The 22,064-nt window shown below is 44.2% G+C and overlaps 1 protein-coding gene across 1 annotated transcript in view; it reads left to right on the top strand.

Annotated features, from left to right (window-relative positions):
- Window positions 1–22,064, top strand: part of ISX (intestine specific homeobox) — a 148,446-nt gene that overhangs the window by 9,180 nt on the left and 117,202 nt on the right. The window contains 4 exon segments of the mRNA XM_027543434.1: window positions 723–874; window positions 3,149–3,265; window positions 4,508–4,696; window positions 4,698–4,795. Coding sequence (XP_027399235.1) covers window positions 723–874; window positions 3,149–3,265; window positions 4,508–4,696; window positions 4,698–4,795 — 556 coding nt within the window.

Genomic DNA, 22,064 nt, shown 5'->3' with positions numbered 1-22,064 from the left:
ATACCCCCTCAATCCAGTGACCTCTGCCACCCCCATCGTGTGTGTGTTAGTATTCTTGTGCCTGAGGGAGAAGGGCCTTAAGTAGCAAGTGAAAGATCACTATGACTGTTGAGATGGAGACTGTGGAAGAAAGGAAAAAGCTTTTTTTCTCCTTTTGCACTAGGTCCCACCTATGATGTAGCATCCCTGAGTGGGCCTGAGACTGGACAGGTGGCTGGAAATAGGCTGTCAGGGGCTGACTGCTGAGGTTTTTCTGTAAAGGACTAGATGGTAATTATTTTAGATTTTGCAGTCTCTGTTTCAGCAACACAACTCTGCCATTATAGCACAAAAACAGCCATAGACAATACATAAACCCATGTGTCAGGCTGTGTTTCAATAAAGCTTTATTTCTAAAAACAGACAGTGGGCCAAATGTGACCCCCAGGCTGTGATTTGCCATTCCTTGTTACAGACAAGGGAAATTTGCTTGAAGGCATCTGAGCAGCAGAAAGGACGATCAAAGAAGTTTCTAGAAGGTCATTTTGGCCACACTGTCCAGAATGGATAGAGGGAGTCAACCTAGGGGGAGGGTTTCTAGGAGAGAGAACATTGTAAAAGTCCAAGCCTAAGAAGCCAGAGGCCAAGTAGTGGCAACATTGGTTTAATGGGTACAACAAGGCAGCACAAAAGCTTCACTGAGACGAAGGTCACTAACCTAGCTTGGACCCTCCTCCCTCCAGAGGGGAAGAAGGGTAAGCGGAGGCTCCGAACCACCTTCACCACAGAGCAGCTGCAGGAGCTGGAGAAGATCTTCCACTTCACTCACTATCCTGACATCCACGTCCGCAACCAGCTGGCAGCCAGGATCAACCTCCCGGAAGCACGTGTGCAGGTACAACCATCCCCACCCTCAACCCCCCTCCTCAATGCCCTTGGAGGCATGGGTGAGACCCCAGGTATCCTGCACCCTCTGGGACTGCCCCATCTGAAATTTTCCATTGGCTTTATCCCATGAATACAGTTATTTTGTCCAAATATCATTTTCCAGGAAATGAGGTCACCATAGTTATAAGATAGACGCTTTCTCTCCCTGGAGAATAGATGTGGAGGGGGTTTTATGATGATGGCCATTGGCATCTGCTGCACTCCCTTCTTCTCCACTTTCCTGTAGTTCCAAAGCATTATTCACCACGCAGCCTCAAAACAGGTCTTGACAATCTAGACTAGGGCTCAACAGACTTCTTCTGTAAGGGACAAGGTGCTAATTATGCTAGGCTTTGTGAGGCCATATGGTCACTGTCATAACTATTCAGTTCTGCCCTTGTAGCACAAAAATAGCTATAGTTTACAACATACAAACAAATGAGCATGTTCCAATAAATGTTACTGATGAGCACTAAAATTTGAATTTTGTGTCATTTGCATGTCACCAAATTTAGATTCTTTTTCCCAACCACTTAAAAATGTGTAAACCATACGTAGCACAAGGGCTGTACAAAAACAGGTGGGAAGCCAGAGTTAACCTGAGGTTAACTCTGCCAATCTCTGACTTGGAACTCATAGGTATCACTTTGGCAGCAGCACAGAGAAGTGGCAAAGACCCTCCATGGTCAGAGACCTAATCTGTAATCTGTCATTTCTTCCCCCCACCTGAGTGTCTAGGCTTCCTCTGTGGTTAGATGTACAGTAGTCCCTCACCAGTGGTATGTCCAACTCTCTTTGCACATCCCCAGTTCTGCAAGTATTGCTCTAGCAAATCCAAAACCAATTGTTACATATTTTCACTCTCTCTAAAACAGTTTTCTAAATCACTCTGCATTTTTTTTAACAAATATGATGGGGGAACTATACTCAACATCTTTTTTTATAACTTAATTTTTAATGAATAAAAAAATCTTTGAAAAACAAAAATACAATTTTTATTTTATATTAGGGTATATTTGATTTATAATGTTGTGTTAGTTTCAGGTATACAACAAAGTGATTTAGTTACACATTACATAGATCTAGTCTTTTTTTATTTTTTTATTATTATTTTTTTTTCACTTACAATATTGTATTGGTTTTGCCATACATCAACATGGACCTATTCTTTTTCAGATTCTTATCCCATATAAGGTTATCACAGAGTACTGAGCAGAGTTCCCTGTGATATACAGTAGGTCTTTGCTATCTATTTTATATACAGTAGTGTGTATATGTTAATCCCAATCTCCTACTTTATCTCTTCTCCTCTCCACCTTTCAATATCTTGTAATAACCTATAACGGAAGAGAATGTTAAAAAGGAATACATATATTTGTAAGTATACATAAAACTGAATCACTTTGCTGTACGTCTGAAACTAACACAACATTGTAAATCAATTATATTTCAATACTTTCTTGAAATATACAATGGACTTATTAAATTCAAAATCTTCACCAGGGTCCACATCAATATTCCACCCTTCATTTCACCCAAGCTTACTTATCGTCTGGTCAAGGCCCACCCCTGTGTGGACTTCTCCCCTTTTACTTCCCATTTGAAATCAGTCACCAACTAGGTGGGTAGCATCTACATCTAGTGTAAAGCCCAGAATTCAGCAGCTGTCTCAGCAGAATGATCAAGTACAAATGGCCATGTGTCACAGTCAGGGTGCCCATGAATACAGGCAACCCTCAACAGTGGATACCAGAGGGCCCACTGGGGTTGCAAACAGGTGGCCCACCAGCAGGCAAGAGCCCATGGATGGGTTTTCACTGATCTGCATGGTTTTTAAATCTCAGAGCTTTCACAAAAAAATCAAGATTTCTGCCTTAGAAGTTGGATGAAGCTGCAGCGCTGGCCTCACATTTCCACATGGTGGCTATTGGCTGAGGCTGAGACGCTGCCCCCTTCAGCCTCTGTTCACCCCGCGGACCCCACCACTCCCAGTTGTAGGGCACCCTGCTGGTTCACACTCCCTCCTATGAGCCCCCCAGCCCCTGTAGGCATGGAAGGTTGTGACCTCAGATCCTCTCTCCCAAGGCAGATCAGATCCAAAGAAATCGTGGCTGCCGTTGACCTTTACAAACTGTAAAGGGATGGTCCCTTGGAAGGTGCAGTCATCATGTATTTTAAGGAGAGGAACTGGATGGAGAAAAGCCCCTTTGCTTATCTCCATCCTCTCTCACCTTCATCTCAGATCTGGTTCCAGAATCAGCGAGCCAAGTGGCGGAAGCAGGAGAAGACAAACAGCCTTGGGGCTTTGCAACTGCCGAGTGAGGCCGGCTTGGCCCCATCCACAAACCCGGACGTGGCCGTGAGTGGCTGGGGGCGGGGTCACTGTCTGGGACCATCTTATCCAGACTGGAACACCTCGGGGGCTCTGTTCACTGTTCAGTTTAGTTCAGTTCAGTTCAGTCAAACAGTAGAGTCCAGCTCTTTGCGACCCCATGGACTGCAATACGCCAGGCTTCCCTGTCCATCACGAACTCCCGGAGCTTACTCAAACTCCCCTGTAAACACTGGAAATTTTTTTAGAAAAAGAGTGGGCATGGATGCCTGGGAAACCTGCTAGAAGTCTCTGCCTCTGTCCCCGTGTCCTCATCCACTGAATGACCATCACAGTCCTCTCCCTCTTCCAGGGACTGACTTGTATTACTTGTGTAAAACGTCCTAGTTTATGGAGCAGGGTCACAGAGTAAAGGGCGTTGTGTGGGAATGGAGCCCATTGGCTCCGGAGTCAGGCTGCCAAGACCGAGATTCGAATCGCAGCTCTGCCCTAAGCAGTATGTGACCTGGAAGAGTCATTGTGCCCCTCAGAGGACAGTCATAGATTTGATGAGGATGAAATGACCAAGTCTTGAAGAATGTCTGCCACACAGGAAGTGGTCGCTAAAAATTAAACATTCATCGAGTCAACAAATTTGGAGTGTGTACCAGATGCTAGTCCTGGATTCAGATCCAGTCCTGAACATTCACTGGAAGGACTGATGTTGAAGCTGAAACTCCAATATTTTGGCCACCTGATGCGAGGAACTGACTCATTTGAAAAGACCCTGATGTGGGGAAAGATTGAAGGTGGAAGGAGAAGGGGACTACAGAGGATGAGATGGTTGGATGGCATCACAAACTCAATGGACATGAGTTTGAGTAAACTCTGGGAGTTGGTGCAGTCCATGGGGTCACAAAGAGTCGGACATGACTGAGCGACTGAACTGAACAGAGGTGAGACAGCAGTGCACAAAATAGACAGTCCTGTGGTTAACGATTTGTACAAACCCACAATGACTCTATGAGGCAGGATTTTTAATTTATCCATTTTTGCTGATGCAGAAACTGGACTCTGAGAAGCAAAGTGACTTTTCCGAGACAAACAGTTGCTGTAAATGCTGGAATGAGGACCAGATTTCCTGGCCCCGCTGGGCAAGCACTTCTTCCCAGGTTGGTCTCCCTATCCACCCCAAGCTGCCAGAGAGTCACTGGGAAAGGCTGGAAAGTCGAGGGACAGTGTGGAGTAAAACTTAAAGCTGACCTCTCCCCTGGCCTTTCCTTCTGACAGGGCCCCATGCTGCCACCCCCTGCACAGCCCAGGCTGCTTCCTCTCACCAGGTGCTGTCCACGAGCTCAAGGTCAACTGACCTCTGCCTGGCTCCCCACCCAGATTGCCCTCCTCCCATGCCACCCATGGGAGACACAGCCTCTGCCGGGCCCTCTCATCATCCAGCAGACCTGCATCCCTACATTCTGCTTTGTTCCCACCTCCGCACCCCAGAGGAGGCAGCATCTGTACCACCTCCATAACACAGACTGGACATCCTCTCCTGAGTGGAGCCTCTCTCCTCTCCAGGTGAAAACAGGTGGTGGGAAAGTGACCAGGTCTCTGGGGGAGTCAATCTCATGATTCAGAGATGACCCACAGTTCAGGAAGCCACCCTGAGCATGTCCTTCAGCAGGTTGCTTCAGATTCAGCAGCAAGGTGACTGGTAAAGGAAGCTCTCCTCTCTCCTGGCCAATGTGGCCCTCCTGCTTCAGACAACAGACGCTATGTGAGGTCTCAGGATGAGCCCTGGAAGGAAGAGGTTGCACTCTTGCCCCTGTGCTTCCTTTATGTGGTTGTGTGACCTCCAGTCAGTCACTCGCCCCTCTGGACTTCATCTGCAACACAGGCAGTTGCACAAGATGACTCCTGAGCACCCTTCTGGCCCTTACCTTGGTGAGATGAACCATGATGAGAACAGAAGCACAGAGAAGGCCAAGGACAGGTTGTTTGTTCATTCACTCATAAGACACTTATTAAGTACCTACTGAGTGCTTCATAAATGGAACTGGATGTTGGCATGAACAACTGAGGCTCTACCCACAAGAGCTCAGTGCAGGATGACCAAAAGGGTAATGCTGACCTTCCCCTGCAGGCAGAACATTCGCTCAATGACCTTGCAAGAGGCCCACGACTAACACATTCTGTTCGGCATTGATATGAATGTTCTAAAGAGGAAGAGAAATACAGAAACATTTCTTTAAAACTTTAAACAGAATTTAGTGTCTTTGGTTATTCTGCCGAGCTATGGAGGGATGTTGTCATTTCTAGTTTGGAGGAAGGGAAAGATAGTAAGCTCTTGTCACAGTTCATCTTCCCAGGACCTTGCAAGGGGTCCAGTTAGAAAGCCAGCCTCACTCTATGCTGAAAAGCCTAAGAAAGAGGGAGAGAAGGAGAAAGAGAAATTGATTTTTTTTAATATAAGGAATTAGCTTTCACAGTTATGGAAGCTGAAAAGTCCCATGAGCAGCAGTTGGCCAATTGAAAATGGAGACCCAGGAGAGCAGAGGGTATCAGCTTCAGTGTGAGACTGAAGGCAGAAGCTCCATGTCCCAGCTCAAAGACAATCAGGCAGAGAGAGCAAATTCTTCCTTCCCCCACAGTTTTGTTCTATTCAGCCCTCAATGGATTGGAGGGGGAGGGCCATCTGCTTTACTCAGTCTACTGATCACAGTGTTCATCTCATCCAGGAACACCTTCACAGACATACCCAGAATAATGTGAAGCTGAATATCTAGTTACCCTGCGGGCCAATCATGTTGACACACAAAATTAACCATCCCAGGCTCCATCCCCTTTCCTAGGCACATATCCTCCCTCCAAGCATAAGGGGTTCAGGTGACCAGAATGCCTCAGCTTCAGTACAGATGTGAATGTTGGTTTTAGGGGGCCACCTCTTCCACTCTAGGTGTTCCTTTTCCCCCAAGAACTATTTTCTTCTCTTTACCTTATATCTGTGGGGCAAATGAATCACTTTAGCACTCTTACCAGCTGTGAAAATTTGGGCAAGAGACACATTACCAGGACTTCCCTGGTGGTCTAGTGGCTACGACTCCAAGCTCCCAATTCATGGGGACTGGGTTCAATCCCTAGTCAGGAACTAGATTTCACACACCACAACTAAAGATCCCTCATGCTGCCAACGAAGATCAAAGATCCTGCGTGCCGCAGCTAAGACCTGGTGCAACCAAATGAAAAAAAAAAGAGAGAGAAAGAGAGAAACACATTCCCTATGTGTTCCTTGGAGAGCAAGTTTCTTGTCTCTGACGGTTTCTCTATTACATGAGTTAATAAGCATGTGCATGTGCATACTCAGTTCAGTCACTCAGTCGTGTCCGACTCTTTGCGACCCCATGAACTGCAGCACACCAGGCCTCCCTCTCCATCACCAACTCCCGGAGTCTACTCAAACTCATGTCCATTGAGTCAGTGATACCATCCAACCATCTCATTCTCTGTCGTCCCCTTCTCCTCCTGCCCTCAATCTTTCCCAACATCAGGGTCTTTTCCAATGAGTCAACTCTTCTCATGAGGTGGCCAAAGTACTGGAGTTTCAGCTTTAGCATCAGGCCTTCCAATGAACACCCAGGACTGGTTTCCTTTAGAATGGACTGGTTGGATCTCCTTGCAGTCCAAGGGACTCTCAACAGTCTTCTCCAACACCACAGTGCAAAAGCATCAATTCTTTGGCACTCAGCTTTCTTCACAGTCCAAGTCTCACATCCATACATGACCACAGGAAAAACCATAGCCTTGACTAGATGGACCTTTGTTGGCAAAGTAATGTCTCTGCTTTTTAATATGCTGTCTAGGTTGATCATAACTTTCCTTCCAAGGAGTAAGCGTCTTTTAATTTCATGGCTGCGATCACCATCTGCAGTGATTTTGGAGCCCCAAAAAATAAAGTCTGACACTGTTTCCACTGTTTGCCCATCTATTTCCCATGTCACCCTGCTTATTTAACTTATATGCAGAGTACATCATGAGAAACGCTGGCCTGGAAGAAGTACAAGCTGGAATCAAGATTGCTGGGAGAACTATCAGTAACCTCAGATATGCAGATGACACCACCCTTATGGCAGAAAGTGAAGAAGAACTAAAGAGCCTGTCGATGAAAGTGAAAGAGGAGAGTGTGCATGCTCAGCTGTATCCAACTCTTTGCAACCCCACAGACTGCAGCCTGCTAGGCTCCTCTGTCCATAGGATTCTCCAGGCAAGAATCCTAGAGTCGGTTGCCATTTCCTACTCCAGGGGATCTTCCCAACACAGGGATCAAACTCCTGTCTCTTGTGTCTCCTGCAGTGTCAGGGTATTCTTTACCACTGAGTCATGAGGGAAGTCCAAATAAGATAATACATTGTGGTAGATGGTAAGCACAGGTATTAAGAAAAAAGTCATTGTACCAACTCTCCCTTCTATCTCCTTCAACTTCTGATCTTGACCAGCTATATTCATCCCAGACTATCCCAGGAGTTCTTAAACCAGTTTGCAGGAAGTCAAGGAACTCTGAAAAGAGTAAGCAAGATTGTGTGTGTGTGTTTATTTTTCCCAGGCAAAACATTCATTGTTTTCATCAGCTTTTCAAAGAGGTTTCAGCTAACAACAATAACAATAAAGGTTTCCTGTTACACATATCTGAGTCAGACCCAATAGGATCCTTTTCTAGCTGTGTGGACTAGAGGCATGAGAGAAATGAAAGGGTCATTTTTTTAAAGGTACTGAAACCTCATATTTCAGATTGAGACTTGAACTCATTCTCTTTTAATTGAAAGCACATACCTGGTCTCAGGACTTATTGAATCTCAAGTTCTTTATGTCTCAGCACAGAAAGAATGCAGTGAGAGGCAAAGTGATAGGTAAGAAGTGGATTTATTTAGAGAGACACACACTCTGCAGACAGAATGCAGTCCATCTCAAAAGGTGAGACTGGCCCTGGGAGAAACACACTCTACAGACAGAGTGTGGGTCACCTAAGAAGGCAAGAGACCCCAAAATATGGGGTGGTTAGTCTTAATGGTGGAAGGGGGGGAGGAGGGCTTCCCAGGTGGTGGTAGTGGTAAACTGCCTGAGACGTAAGAGATGCTGGTTAGTTTCCTGGGTCAGGAAGATCCCCTGGAGAGTGGCTTGGCAACTGTTAGGTAGTTAGAATAGGAATACAAGAGTCCAAAATGGCAGTGGCTAAAAGACAAGGAAGGGAAAAGCCTGAGAAAATAGAACAAAGGAAGGTCAAAGGAAGGTCCAAGGACCAGAGTGAGGACATCAGGTAGAACAAACAGCACTCCTGGCTAGCCCAATTTACATAGGGAAGGCCCACGGGGGAGGAAAAAACATAAAAAGAGGAGCCAAAGGGCCAGGGCTCTTTCTTCTCTTCGCGTCTTTGGGTCGGCATGCCCTCACACCTCAAGGATGTATTTTCCTGCTATTTTCTAAATAAAACTGAGCTGTAACATGGATCTGTAACACTGATCTGAGAGCTATAACACAGTCTGTTCAAGAACTGAGAGCTATAACACGGTCTGTGACACACCGAGGGCTTTAATATCCATCGCTTCAAATTTGTGTTTAGATGAAATAGAACCAAGGAGATTATACTCACCTGACAGCAACCTACTAGAGTACTAGGGTCACAAAGACTCTGACGTGACTGAAGCGACTGAGCACACACAGCTTAATGGGCTGGGTCATTTCATAGGCTAGTGAGTGGGAGGATTATTCCAACTATTTTGGAGAAAAGTGAAAGTGTTAGTAGCTCAGTCATGTCCGACTTTTTACAATCCCATGAACTGTAGTCCCACCCGGTTCCTCTGTCCATGGAATTCTCCAGGCAAGAATCGTGGAGTGGGTTGACATTCCCTTTTCCAGAGGATCTTCCCGACCCAGGGATCAAATGAGGGTCTCCCACATTTTCAAGCAGGGAAAGGGATTTCCAGGAATTGGGCCACTGCCCACTTTTTGACCTTTTATGGTAGGCCTTGGAACTGTCATGGCTCTGCTAGGTGTGTCATTCAACCTGTGTTAATGTATTGTGTGTGTGTGTGTGTGTGTGTGTGTGTGTGTGTGTGTGTGTGTTAGTCGCTCAGTTATGTCCGACTCTTTGTGACACCATGGACTGTAGCCCACCAGGCTCCTCTGTCCATGGAATTCTCTAGCCAAGAATACTGGGGTGGGTTGCCATTCCCTTCTCCAGGGAATCCTCCCAACCCAGAGATCGAACACTGGTCTCCCTCATTGCAGGCAGATTCTTTACTGTCTGAGCCACCACAATGAGCATATAATGAGTCTCAAGTTCTACTGGAAGTCGAATCTTCAACTACCTTGGACCTTGTAAGTTCTAACCAATTCTGTCTCGTATCTTCAAGAGCTATGTCATTCGTTTAAAGGTTCTGCCCTGCCCCTCTTCCCTCCTGTTTCAGTTCAGTTCAGTTCACTCAGTCGTGTCTGACTCTTTGTGAACCCATGGACTGCAGCACGCCAGGCCTCCCTGTCCATCACCAACCCCCGAAGTTTACTCAAACTCATATCCATTTAGTTGGTGATGCCATCCAACCATCTCATCCTCTGTCATCCCCTTCTCTTCCTGCCTTCAATCTTTCCCCACATCAGGGTCTTTTCAAATGAGTCAGTTCTTCGCATTAGGTGGCCAAAATATTGGAGTTTCAGCTTCAACATCAGCCTGTACAATGAACATTCAGGACTGATTTCCTTTAGGATGGACTGGTTGAATCTCCTTGCTGTCGAAGGGACTCTCAAGAGTCCTCTCCAACACCACAGTTCAAAAGCATCAATTCTTCAGCGCTCAGCTTTCTTTATAGTCCAACTCTCACATCCATACATGACTACTGGAAAAACCATAGCCTTGACTAGACAGCCTGTTTCAGTAAGATCATATAAATATAAAATGAACAAGTGCTAACTCACTTTATCTAACTCACTAATTAATGGGGAACAAGTAACACATCAGAACAGTTCAAAGGAGAACTCAAAGAACAGACATGGAGCAGAGGCAATCAGGAATGCTGAAATGCATTACAAATAGAGACCAAAAGGTTCAATGGTCATATGGAAGTAATCAATAGCATCTCAACGGGACACAATTCATTTTCATTTCTATGGACAAGAATCATTTGCATTAGTACTAACTTTTTATCAATTTAATGAGTGGAAAAATAGCTCACAAAGGATGGAATGGCCTGAAATTCTACGAGTGTGCTAGACAAAGCAACCTAATGCCCATTTCAAAGTCTTTCACAGTTTTTCCTGACCTGAAGTTGCTTAATCTCTCTGAGTATATCAGGACCTGCCTCAGAAGTTAGCTGTGAGATTATATTAGATCATATAGGAAGTTTTTTGTACTTGTAAAACACTGTGAAGTTAGGAAATGATTATTTATTGCCTTTCGAATTCCTCTAAGGACTTCCCTGGTGGTCCACGGGTTAGGACTTTGCCTTCCAATGCAAGGGGTGCAGACTTGATCCCTGACTGGGGAGCTAAGATCCCACATGCTTCCTGGCCAAAAAAGCCAAAACATAAAACAGAATCAGTATTGTAACTAATTCAACAAAGGCTTTAAAATTAGTCCACATCAAAAAAAAGAAAAAAGAAAAACTTTAAACAAAGAAAAAAACTCCTCTAGAACTCAAACTTAAAAGTCCACATATAGAAAGTGTTTAGAAATACAGTGCATGCTAACTTCAATCTTATCCAACTCTTTGTGACCCGCCAGGCTCTTCTGTCCATGGGATGTTCCAGGCAAGAATACTGGAGTGAGTTGCCATGCCCTCCTTCAGGGGATCTTCCCAACCCAGGGATCGAACCCCTGTCTCTGAAGTCTCCTGCATTGGCAGGTGGGTTATTTACCACTAGCGCTACCTGGGAAGCCCAGAAATACAGTAACACTACTTTAATGTTCATTGACCTTTTTTGGTTCAATTTTTCAAAAGCCTGAACAAGCCACAGAGAATGGGCAAAGAGCAGAAATAAAAGATTCACAGAAAAAAACATACAAATAGATACTAAACATATGAATGTAGTCTCAACCTCATCCATCATTTTAAAATGTAAGTAAAACAGTAATAAAATACATTTTTTTTACCTTTCAGGCTGGCAAATATTTCAAAGTGTTGGTGAAGGCTTGATGAAAGTCACCCTTATATATAATGAAGTATGAATTGGTAAATTATTTTGGATGGTAACTTGACAACTACTAACATCCTAAATGTACATATCTTTGACTCAGTAAATTTTTTGTAAGAATTCATCTGATAAATTCACATAGATAAAAATACTGAGGCTCTAGTGCTTTGGTCACCTGGTGCAAAGAGTCAACTCGGTTGAAAAGACTTTGAGGCTGGGAAAGATCAAAGGCAAACGGAGAAGCAGGCAGCAGAGGATGAGATGGTTAGATAGCATCACTGATTCAACGGATGTGGATTTAAGCAAACTCCAGGAGATAGAGAAGGACAGGGGAGCCTGGTGCGCTGCAGTCCATGGAGTCTTAAGAGTCTGACATGACTTAGCAACTGAACAACAACAAATAAATATGGTCTACAAGAATGTTCACCAAGGCTTTGTGACAGATACCTCTGGAAACCACGAAAATAAGACACTGGTTGAGCCAATTAATTATAGCATATTCACCCAACTGTTAAAAATAATGAGAGACTGAAATATACCTCATGGGAAATTGTCATTAGACACATCATTAAATGGAAAAGACACGTTTCAGTGCAATATTATGGTCTCATTTGAGTGAGAAAAATATCAAAATAGCCTGATAAATAAACACCATCAAAATGTGATGCTTTCTGCACACATTAGTTGCTCCATAACAAATCTCACCAAAACATCAATGCTTGAAGTAATGACGTCTTTGGCTCACAACCCAGGATTGACCAGGCCCTTGGTCTGTCCGGGGCTAACTTGGCTGATCTTGGCTGGGCTTCATCAGGTGTCTGTGGTCAGCTGGTCAGTTGGTGGCTGCTGAGGGATCTCAAGTAGCCTCACTCACAGACTGGCCTGGGTTTGGCAGGCTGTTGGCATGGGGCACGGCCACCCACTCCAGTATTCTTGCCTGGAGAATCCCCATGGACAGAGGAGCCTGGTAGCCCATAGTCCATAAGTTAACAAAGAGTTGGACATGACTGAAGCGACTTATCATGCATGCATGCATAGCTGAGGTCACAGGGTTACTGGGTCACAGGAGGCTTCCTAGTGGAATAGCCACAGGATTCCAAAAGCACAAAAGCAGAGTGTGCAAGGGCTCTTGAGGCTTGGCCTGAGAATTCACTTGTCACTTCTGCTACATCCATTGGTCAAAGCAAGTCAAAGTCAGCCTAGACTCAAGGTGTGGGAAGAGCTGTGAAGTGTGTGGCCACATTTACCATCCACCATAACACCCAAGATGCTTGCTTCTGGAAGAAAGCAAACCTAGACAGCATGTCAAAAAGCAGAGACATCACTTTGCCAACAAAGATCCATACAGTCAAAGCTATGGTTTTTCCAGTAGTTATGTACAGCTGTGAGAGTTGGACCATAAAGAAGGCTGAGCATCAAAGAATTGATGCTTTCAAACTGTAGTGTTGGAGAAGACTCTTGAGAGTCCCTTGGACAGCAAGGAGATCAAACCATTCAATCCTAAAGGAAATCAACCCTGAATATTCATTGGAAGAACTAATGCTGAAGATGAAGCTCTAATACGTTGGCCACCTGATGTGAAGAGTCGACTCATTGGAAAAGACCTTGGTGCTGGGAACGATTGAAGGCAAGAGGAGAAGGGGATGACAGACTATGAGATGGTTGGATGGCATCACCAACTCAATAGATGTGCATTTGAGCAAACTCCAGGAGATGGTGAAGGACAGGGACGTCTCGTGTGCTGCACTCAATGGGGTCACAAAGAGTCAGACAAGACTCAGCAACTGAACAACAACATAACACCCAAATGAATATCTCATCTCAACTTCTTCCTTAATTTCTCCTGACACCTCTACTTGACTGTCTAACGATCATCTCAAACCCAACATGTCTAAAAACAAATTCTATTCATGCTCTAGCCCAAACCTGTCTCTTCCTCAGCCTTCTTCCTCTCAGCACAGGGCAATGCCTTTCTTCTCGTTGTTCACACTCAGATCCTTACAAATACATATAGCGCTTTTGATGACTATCTTTTCTTTATAAATAGATGTATTTACATATATATATATATATATATATATGTAGCCACATGGCTTGCAGAATCTTAGTTACCTGACCAGAACTGAAACTGGCAGTGTAAGTTCAGAGTCCTAACCACTGGACAGTTAAGAAATTCCATATATATATATATATATATATATATATATATATATATATATATATATAAATATGTGTCTAGGGGACTTCTCTGGTAATTCAATGGCTAAGACATCACATTCCCAATGCAGGGGGCCTGAGTTTGATCCCTGGTCAGGGAACTAGATCCCACATGCTGAAACTAAGATCTGACACCACCAAATTAATATTTTTAAAATATGTATATATATTTAGTTTTTATTGGAGCATATGGTTGACTTGCAATGCTGTGTTACTTTCAGGTGTATTTGTCTAATAACTCTGTTTTCTCATGAAGTAGCAAACCCAGCATTCAACTGTTCCTCCTCTATGCCAGCCTGGGTCACCTTGGTCATCTCCCCAGTGTCTCCCTGTGGTGACCTTGCCCCACCTGTGCTCTATTCTTCACTCCACAGCCAGCGAGATGCTGGAGAATGTGAGTCAGATCATGACTCAGGCCCTCAAGCTCTTCTCTGCCTCACGTGGAATCAAGTCAAAGTCCTTCTCATGGCCACAGGGAGGTTTTCTGTGGCACCCATCATTTTCCGCATTGCTCCCTGCTCCAGTCTTGCCAGTCCCATACCAGTTGCTGCTCCACCATGCTGAATACACTCCTGCCCCAGGGCTTTTGCACCTCTGCTCACTGCCTGAAAAATCTTTTTCTAGCTATTTTTCTGACTGACTCCCTCACTCCCACCAGGTCTCCACTCAAATAGTACTCAGACAGCCATCCTCAGGCCATCGTATCTAAGACAGCACACACATACACTCCTTGTCATCCCCCACCCCTTACTCCATTTCTTAATTTTTATACTTCGTATCAATACCTGACATATTATGCATTTACTTATTTACTGTCTCTCTCCCAACAGTAGAATGAAAGTTGCATGAGGTCAGGGATGTCATGTGATTTGCCTCTTGAGAAATTTGTATGCAGGTCAAGAAGCAACAGTTAGAACTGGACATGGAACAACAGACTGGTTCCAAATAGGAAAAGGAGTTCATCAAGGCTGTATATTGTCACCCCATTTATTTAACTTATATGCAGAGTACATCATGAGAAACTCTGGACTGGAAGAAACACAAGCTGGAATCAAGATTGCCAGGAGAAATATCAATAACCTCAGATATGCAGATGACACCACCCTTATGGCAGAAAGTGAAGAGGAACTAAAAAGCCTCTTGATGAAAGTGAAAGTGGAGAGTGAAAAAGTTGGCTTAAAGCTCAACATTCAGAAAACGAAGATCATGGCATCCCGTCCCATCACTTCATGGGAAATAGATGGGGAAACAGTGGAAACAGTGTCAGACTTTATTTTTCTGGGCTCCAAAATCACTACAGATGGTGACTGCAGCCATGAAATTAAAAGATGCTTACTCCTTGGAAGGAAAGTTATGACCAACCTAGATAGCATATTCAAAAGCAGAGACATTACTTTGCCAACAAAGGTCCATCTAGTCAAGGCTATGGTTTTTCCTGTGGTCATGTATGGATGTGAGAGTTGGACTGTGAAGAAAGCTGAGCACCGAAGAATTGATGCTTTGGAACTGTGGTGTTGGAGAAGACTCTTGAGAGTCCCTTGGACTGCAAGAGATCCAACCAGTCCATTCTGAAGGAGATCAGCCCTGGGATTTCTTTGGAAGGAATGATGCTAAAGCTGAAACTCCAGTACTTTGGCCACCTCATGTAAAGAGTTGACTCATTGGAAAAGACTCTGATGCTGGGAGGGATTGGGGGCAAGAGAAGAAGGGGACGACAGAGGATGAGATGGCTGGATGTCATCACTGACTTGATGGACGTGAGTCTGAGTGAACTCCGGTGTTGGTGATGGACAGGGAGGCCTGGCATGCTGTGATTCATGGGGTCGCAAAGAGTTGGACACGACTGAGCGACTGATCTGATCTGATCTGATCTGATATTCCCAAAATGGTGAACAAAATCAGGCCTGGCACATAGTAGACACTTAATATTTGTTACATGGGTGTGCACACACACATCTCTGTATGTCTAGAATGTTCCTAGACAAATACAAAAAAAAAAAAAAAAAAAACCCTGACAGCAATTATTTCTAAAGAGTGGACTAATGTGATGGAGAGAGGAATGTTTGTTTTCCTGCTGCCTGGTGTTGTTTGAATTTTTGTGCCCTAAGTATATAATTTTATAAATTAAATGTTAACAAATAACAGGACAATGGATGTTCTTTCTCACTTCTTTTGTGCTTTACAGTTTGACCTCTTGCTATCAAAGAAAATGTTTTTCCTGCCTCTTCTGGTGCTGGAGGGGTCCCCTGTTGGGACAGGGGGTCACCCAAGAAGCCACGGCTGAGAATCACAAGACGAGGATGGAGGGCTGGAAAGCAGCCTCTGGGGGTGGGGAGGGCAGACTCAGGCACAAGGGGAGGTGAACAGAGAGATCTGGGACAAAAAGCAATGGAGATCTATTCACAGAAATAAATAAATAACACAGAGCAGGCAGGCAGGCCTGGAATCTGAGAAGAGAAGGTGGGGTCACCAGTGGAACAACCTACTCCATGGTGCATGATCGTGAGCAACTTAATTCAAGAAAGGGAATTTCTCTGTACTTCATTTCTTCATCTATAAAGTGAGAGAGCTAAAATCAAGGCTCTCAGCTATCCCTTCTCCCAGCAGCCCTCCTATAATGACAAAATCACAATGGAAATGAACCTTGAAGAGTTGGCTGAGACAAAAGAAAACTTCACTTTGAATAATATAAAATATAAAGATTACATATGTATGAGATTTATAAGTTTTATCTGCATAAATATAGAGACCAAAAAACCAAACACGAAAGTGTATGAAGAAAGAGAGGTGGCTTAACAATAGCCCATGAGAAAAAGACTTAGCAGATTTATTCAAAGTGAGCTTAGTGGAAGTTAGCAGTGTGTTGCAGCACTGGAATGAGTTAAGGGAGCCTTTGGCTGCATGAAGTACAAAGTGCAGAATGAGGGAGGGGATACTTCTCTATAATCCAACAACAGCAGGAGTGATGCGGTCCTTTCTCCATGCTTCTTTTTAAAACTGAAGAGTAGACAAACTGGACTCTGTTCAGAAGAGATGACCTGTAGAAAGATCAGGCTGATACCATCTAAGCCTCCATCAGCTTCCACCTCACTAAGAGTGGAACAACCGTCCACTGTGGGACTCCTGATATAAAGCACACAAAGCCACCTGTGAATTGTTCTTCTGCTTTAAAAAAATATTGAACTTGACTCCAATCATGTTCTAGAAGACAGAAGAATAAATTAAATACCAGGAAGTAGCAGTTAGTCATATTCAGAACATGGGACGGTAGAGGTGGTGCTGGTTTAGTTGCTCAGTCGTGTGCGACTCTCTGTGCATGGGATTCTCCAGGCAAGAATACTGGAATGGGTTGTCATTCCCTTCTCCAGGGGATCTTTCTGACCCAGGGATGGAACCCAGGTCTCCTACACTGCAGGCGGATTCTTTACCATCTGAGTCATCTGGGAAGCCCCAAATATACTATAGGAAACATTTTTTTGGATCCCTATTTTTTTAAATGAGAAAATCTCAAATATAATCAAGGAACTCTGAACATGAGTAATAGAGGATATCAAAACTGTTAATTGTCAAAGTAATATGGTCAGGTTTTTTACTGTCCCTTTTTGTTAGTGAGGCATACTAAAATCTTTTGAACTAAAAGACATAATGTTTGAGGTTTGCTCTAAACTACTAGGAAACCTGACTGGCAAAACGTTCATCGTTTCTGAGACTTATTGATGGGCAAAAGCTATCCTCTCTAGCTTTGTATATGCTGGAGATTTTTCATAATGAAGAAATTTTAATCCAGAAACCATTCATTTAACAGAGGTAGAGGGGGACAGAACAGAAAAAAAAAAAAATTGATCTGGAAAGCACAAGAGCACAAGTTCTTGAAACCAGGTTCCTGAGGGTTGCGTGAAAGAACCAGGGATGTCTGTGACATGGGTAAGAGGTTCCAGGAGATCCAGTGTTTGAAGGAATGTCTGGAGGAAGAGGAAAGGCTCACTCTAAGTACCCCAGAAGGCAGCATCAGGACCAATACAGAAATTATAGAAAGGGAGGTTTAAAGTCAATGCAAAGAACGTTGGAACTAGGTTTTCCAGAAGTCCCTTATCCCCCATTTTGTCGAATTCCTCTTCTCCTGCAGCCATCTGTGAGCCCTGTGTTCCAACCACACTAAATCGTTTGAGGTTCTAGGGCACAGCAGGGACATTCCTATCTCATGCCCTTTGCACTGCATTTTCCTGGCTAGGAGTGCACTCCCCTCACCCCAGCTATTGGAATTCTGCTCATGCCTCAAGGCCCAACTCAAATGCTGCCCTCGTTGCCCTTGATCTCTTTTGAAGTAATATCATCCCATAATTGCTCTGAATCTGCTGGTGGATGTTCCGTGCGTATCTCTATAGATGGATATCAAAGATAAGTTACAAATTACCTTTTATAATGATTCTGCCTTTTTACTCCCACAACACTGTGTACCTTAATTATGATAAGAGTGGCTCTTACATATGGAGGGCCCTGCTGCTGCTGCTAAGTCACTTCAGTCGTGTCCAACCCTGTGCGACCCCATAGACGGCAGCCCACCAGGCTCCCCCGTCCCTGGGATTCTCCAGGCAATAACACTGGAGTGGGTTACCATTTCCTTCTCCAATGCATGAAAGTGAAAAGTGAAAGTGAAGTCACTCAGTTGTGTCCGACTCTTAGCGACCCCATGGACTGTAGCCTACCAGGCTCTGTCCAAGGGATTTTCCAGGCAAGAGTACTGGAGTGGGGTGCATACACTCATTCTCACCCTAGTCCAATAATGTAGGCATCATAAGTATCAGAGCAGGGTGCAACTTGCTCAGCGTCACACAGCAAAGGGCTAATTTCAACTCAGACTTGCCTGATGCCAAGATTTTAAGCATATATGTTATAACTTATGTGTTGTTCAGTCGCTGAGTCAGGTCTGAATCTTTGTGACCCCGTGAACTGTAGCCCACCGGGCTCCTCTGTCCATGGGATTTCTCAGGCAAGACTAGAGCAGGTTGCCATTTCCTTCTCCAATGTATATATATATATATGTGTGTGTGTGTGAATACATATGTTATTCCTTATATATGCTGGGACTTCCCTGGTGGTCCAGTGGCTAAGACTCTGTACACCCAGTGCAGGGGGCCTGAATGTATAAATGGTGTATGTGTGTGTTTACACTCATCCCATTATTCATTGAGTCTATTTTCCTTTCTAGTAACACTGTCTGGAATATAGTAAGCCCTCAAAAAATACTTGAGAATGGATGGATAGATGAATGAATAAATCCTGTAGTATGCTTATATGCATACACTTCTTCCCACAGTCCGCCCACCCTGGTAAACTTATAGACAATAGAATAAATAAATGGGACTAGGCTCTAGGATTCCACATGGGATAGAAAAGTAGTCCAAGTGGTAAAGAGTGGCAGGGGCCTTGCCAAGGTTCCCAGGAAGCCGATGGGGTGATGGAGGGAAGGGAGTTGCCAACGAGGTCCCATTACAGTGGCAGCCAACAGCCCAGGCTGCTCCTAGGTGTTGCCAGATTTGGGGGAGGAGGTGATGGAAGAAGAAAGCCTCTATCTCTTCTTCCCCAGCTGCCAGGGCCCTGACCACTGTGTGACCCCTGGGAGTGGGGACCCACACTCCCCAGGGGAGGAAGGTTACAGCCCAGTTATCACCAGGAGGCAATAAAGTCATTTCGTGATAATTAGAATCCTAACCAATTTAAGGCATTTACAGCTCTCAAACAATTACCTGGTGACTCTTATCTCCCCAAGAATCCTGAGATGTTATTCGAAAGAGGTCATAAACTAAGAACCTGGTTGGGGGCAGGGAATGATGACAGAGGACATGGAAGAAAGATGGCTGCCCATGGGGATGAGAAAAGAGGAAAAATTTAGAACTCCAGTCGCATGCCTGGTCATCGTATGTGGGCAAGGCAGGCCTATCTGTGTGGATTTTGTAGGAGAAAAGTGTTCTGTCTCTAGAAGATTCCTTTTCAGAATCACGAAATATTAGCTAGAAAATCTTAAAAAACAAAACAAAACTCAGGAATGTATTTCCCAAATCAGAGACTCTGGACGTCTTTGGTTTATGAGATGTTTGTGGCTACTGGATGAAAATATTCCTATTGGGTGTATGGGTTTGGGAAATCCATAAACTGTGACTCCCTCATAGAGAACCACAGGCCCCACTGCATCTCAAAGGTTCTGGCAAGATTTATAGGAAAGAAACCAGGATCTACAAGAAAGTTTAATTCAATGAAACCCCCAGTGTGTTCAGACTCTGACTACTGGACCTTTTCAAACCCCACAGGAAATCTATTAGTAGCACAAGAAGGTTCTAGAAATATGGATCATTTTATCCAAGTTGCTTTCTCATTCTTGGGCTGAAGTTAAACTGAGTGGCTTTCTGTTCTGTAGTACACTCCTGGTTAGGACAAGTCGTGTAGTGTTAGTCACTTGATCATGTTCGACTCTGCGACCCCATGGACTGTAGGCTTCTCTGTCCATGGATTTCTTCAGGCAAGAATACTGGAGAGGGTTGCCACTCTCTTTTCCAAGGGTTTTTCCCAACCCACGGATTGAACCTGGGTCTTCTGCATTGCAGTTTACCTTCTGAGCCACCAGGGAAGTTCAAGTATCTGCACTCAAAAGTGGGCAGTCAGTCATCTGATTTCCAAAGATGGTAGGAAAAGACTTGGTCTGTTGATACTAAAAGAGCATCAGTCCAGTTAAAGAAGGAACTTCCTAACAGTCAAAGCCACAGACAGCAGAATAGGTGCATCAGGAAGGAACGAGCTCCCTGACAATATGTGCAGATGAGCTAAAGCTGAACAACCCCCTTGCAGGACTCACTCAGTTAGTAAATATTTGAGAATCTGTATTGTTCAAAGCCGCAATTGAAGGTAGAAAAATAGTAATGAGAAAAGTCCCTGATGTATTGGGACTTCTATTCTGATGGGGAGGGGAGAGAAACAGATAAGAGACAAGTAAACAAAAATAAATGTAATAGTTACAGATAGCTCTAAAGATATTAAAAGGGTGATGTCATAGAATGGGAGAGAGGCTAGTCAAGTTACAGTGACCAGGCAAAGCCTCCACAGGACCAAGACATCTGAGCTGAAAGCTAAGCTTGAAGAGCAATGAACCAAGTGCAAAGATCAGCACATCCAGGAATTCTGCAGTGGAAATAATTTGAGCATATCTGAAGAACAAAAGGGAGGCCAGCATGGAGGAACTTAGGGAGTAGGGCTGAGAGGACCCCGTGGGTGAGGCTGGAAAGGTACAGCACAGGCCAGCACCAGTGGACTAGGCAGCCCCGTGCGTCCTTACAGTTCTGAGAATCTTTGTCGATGCCTCTGACTGATCAGACTGAGATCACGGTCCCTCTCCCTTGACAAATGTCAACAATATCAGGCTTCAGTTTCCTCAGTTTCCTTACCTGACAACTGAAAGTCATAAACCAACTTTGTGAAAATTCTACCCAGGTAAGGGTCTATGTACTTACTTAGCAAGCACAGATAGAGCACCATGTGCCGTTCTGAATTCTTTATAATACTCCTCACTGACCCCTCCTAAGAGACCTAGGAGGTTTTGTTGTTGCTCTTCAGTCACTAAGTCATGTCTGACTGTTTGCAACCCTGTGGCTTGCAGCACACCAGGCTCCTCTGTCCTTCACTATCACCAGTGTTTGCTCAAACTAATGCCCATAGAGTTGATGATGCCATCCAACCATCTCACCTTCTGTCACTCCCTTCTCCTGCCCTCAATCTTTCCCAACATCAGGGTCTTTTCCAATGAGTTGGTAGACACTGGTAGTATTCCTATATTATCAAGGGGGAACTGAGGCACAGAGAGGTAGTTGGTATGTCTATTCCATAGTAGATGCTAAGAACATCACAGTTACTGCACCCTTAGATTTAAAACTTTCCAGGAGATGTAAATAAAATATTCTCTAGAATCTTTGTGCTCTCCTACTCCTACTTTTGAACTCCCAGTCTGGAGCATGTGCATGTCGTTATAGATTCTCAACAAGGAATTATTCAGTTAAGTCATATGGCACCAATACACATCTCCAGAGCCTGAGGATAACTAAGAGTCTTGCAGTCATCCTTATCAAAATCCCAATGGCATATTTCACAGAAATAGAAAAAGCAATCCCCAAATTCATAAAAAACTATAAAAGACCCAAATAGGCAAACAAATATTGAGAAAGGACGAAGTGGGAGGCATCACACGTTCTGACTGCAAACTACATTACTAGCTATAGTCATCAAAACAGTATAGCACTGGCATCAAAACAGACATACAGACCAATGGAATAGAATAGAGAGCCCAGAAATAAACCCGCACATATATGATCAACTAATCTATGACAAAGATGCCAAGAATACACAATGCAGAAAGGATAAATAAATGGTGTTTGGAAAATCAGACCCCCAATGCAAAAGAATA

This window comes from Bos indicus x Bos taurus, chromosome 5, assembly GCF_003369695.1.
Source record: "Bos indicus x Bos taurus breed Angus x Brahman F1 hybrid chromosome 5, Bos_hybrid_MaternalHap_v2.0, whole genome shotgun sequence".
Taxonomy (NCBI): Eukaryota; Metazoa; Chordata; class Mammalia; order Artiodactyla; family Bovidae; genus Bos; species Bos indicus x Bos taurus.
The sequence above is the reverse complement of the archived record's forward strand: the minus strand, read 5'-3'. Positions and strand labels throughout refer to the sequence as shown.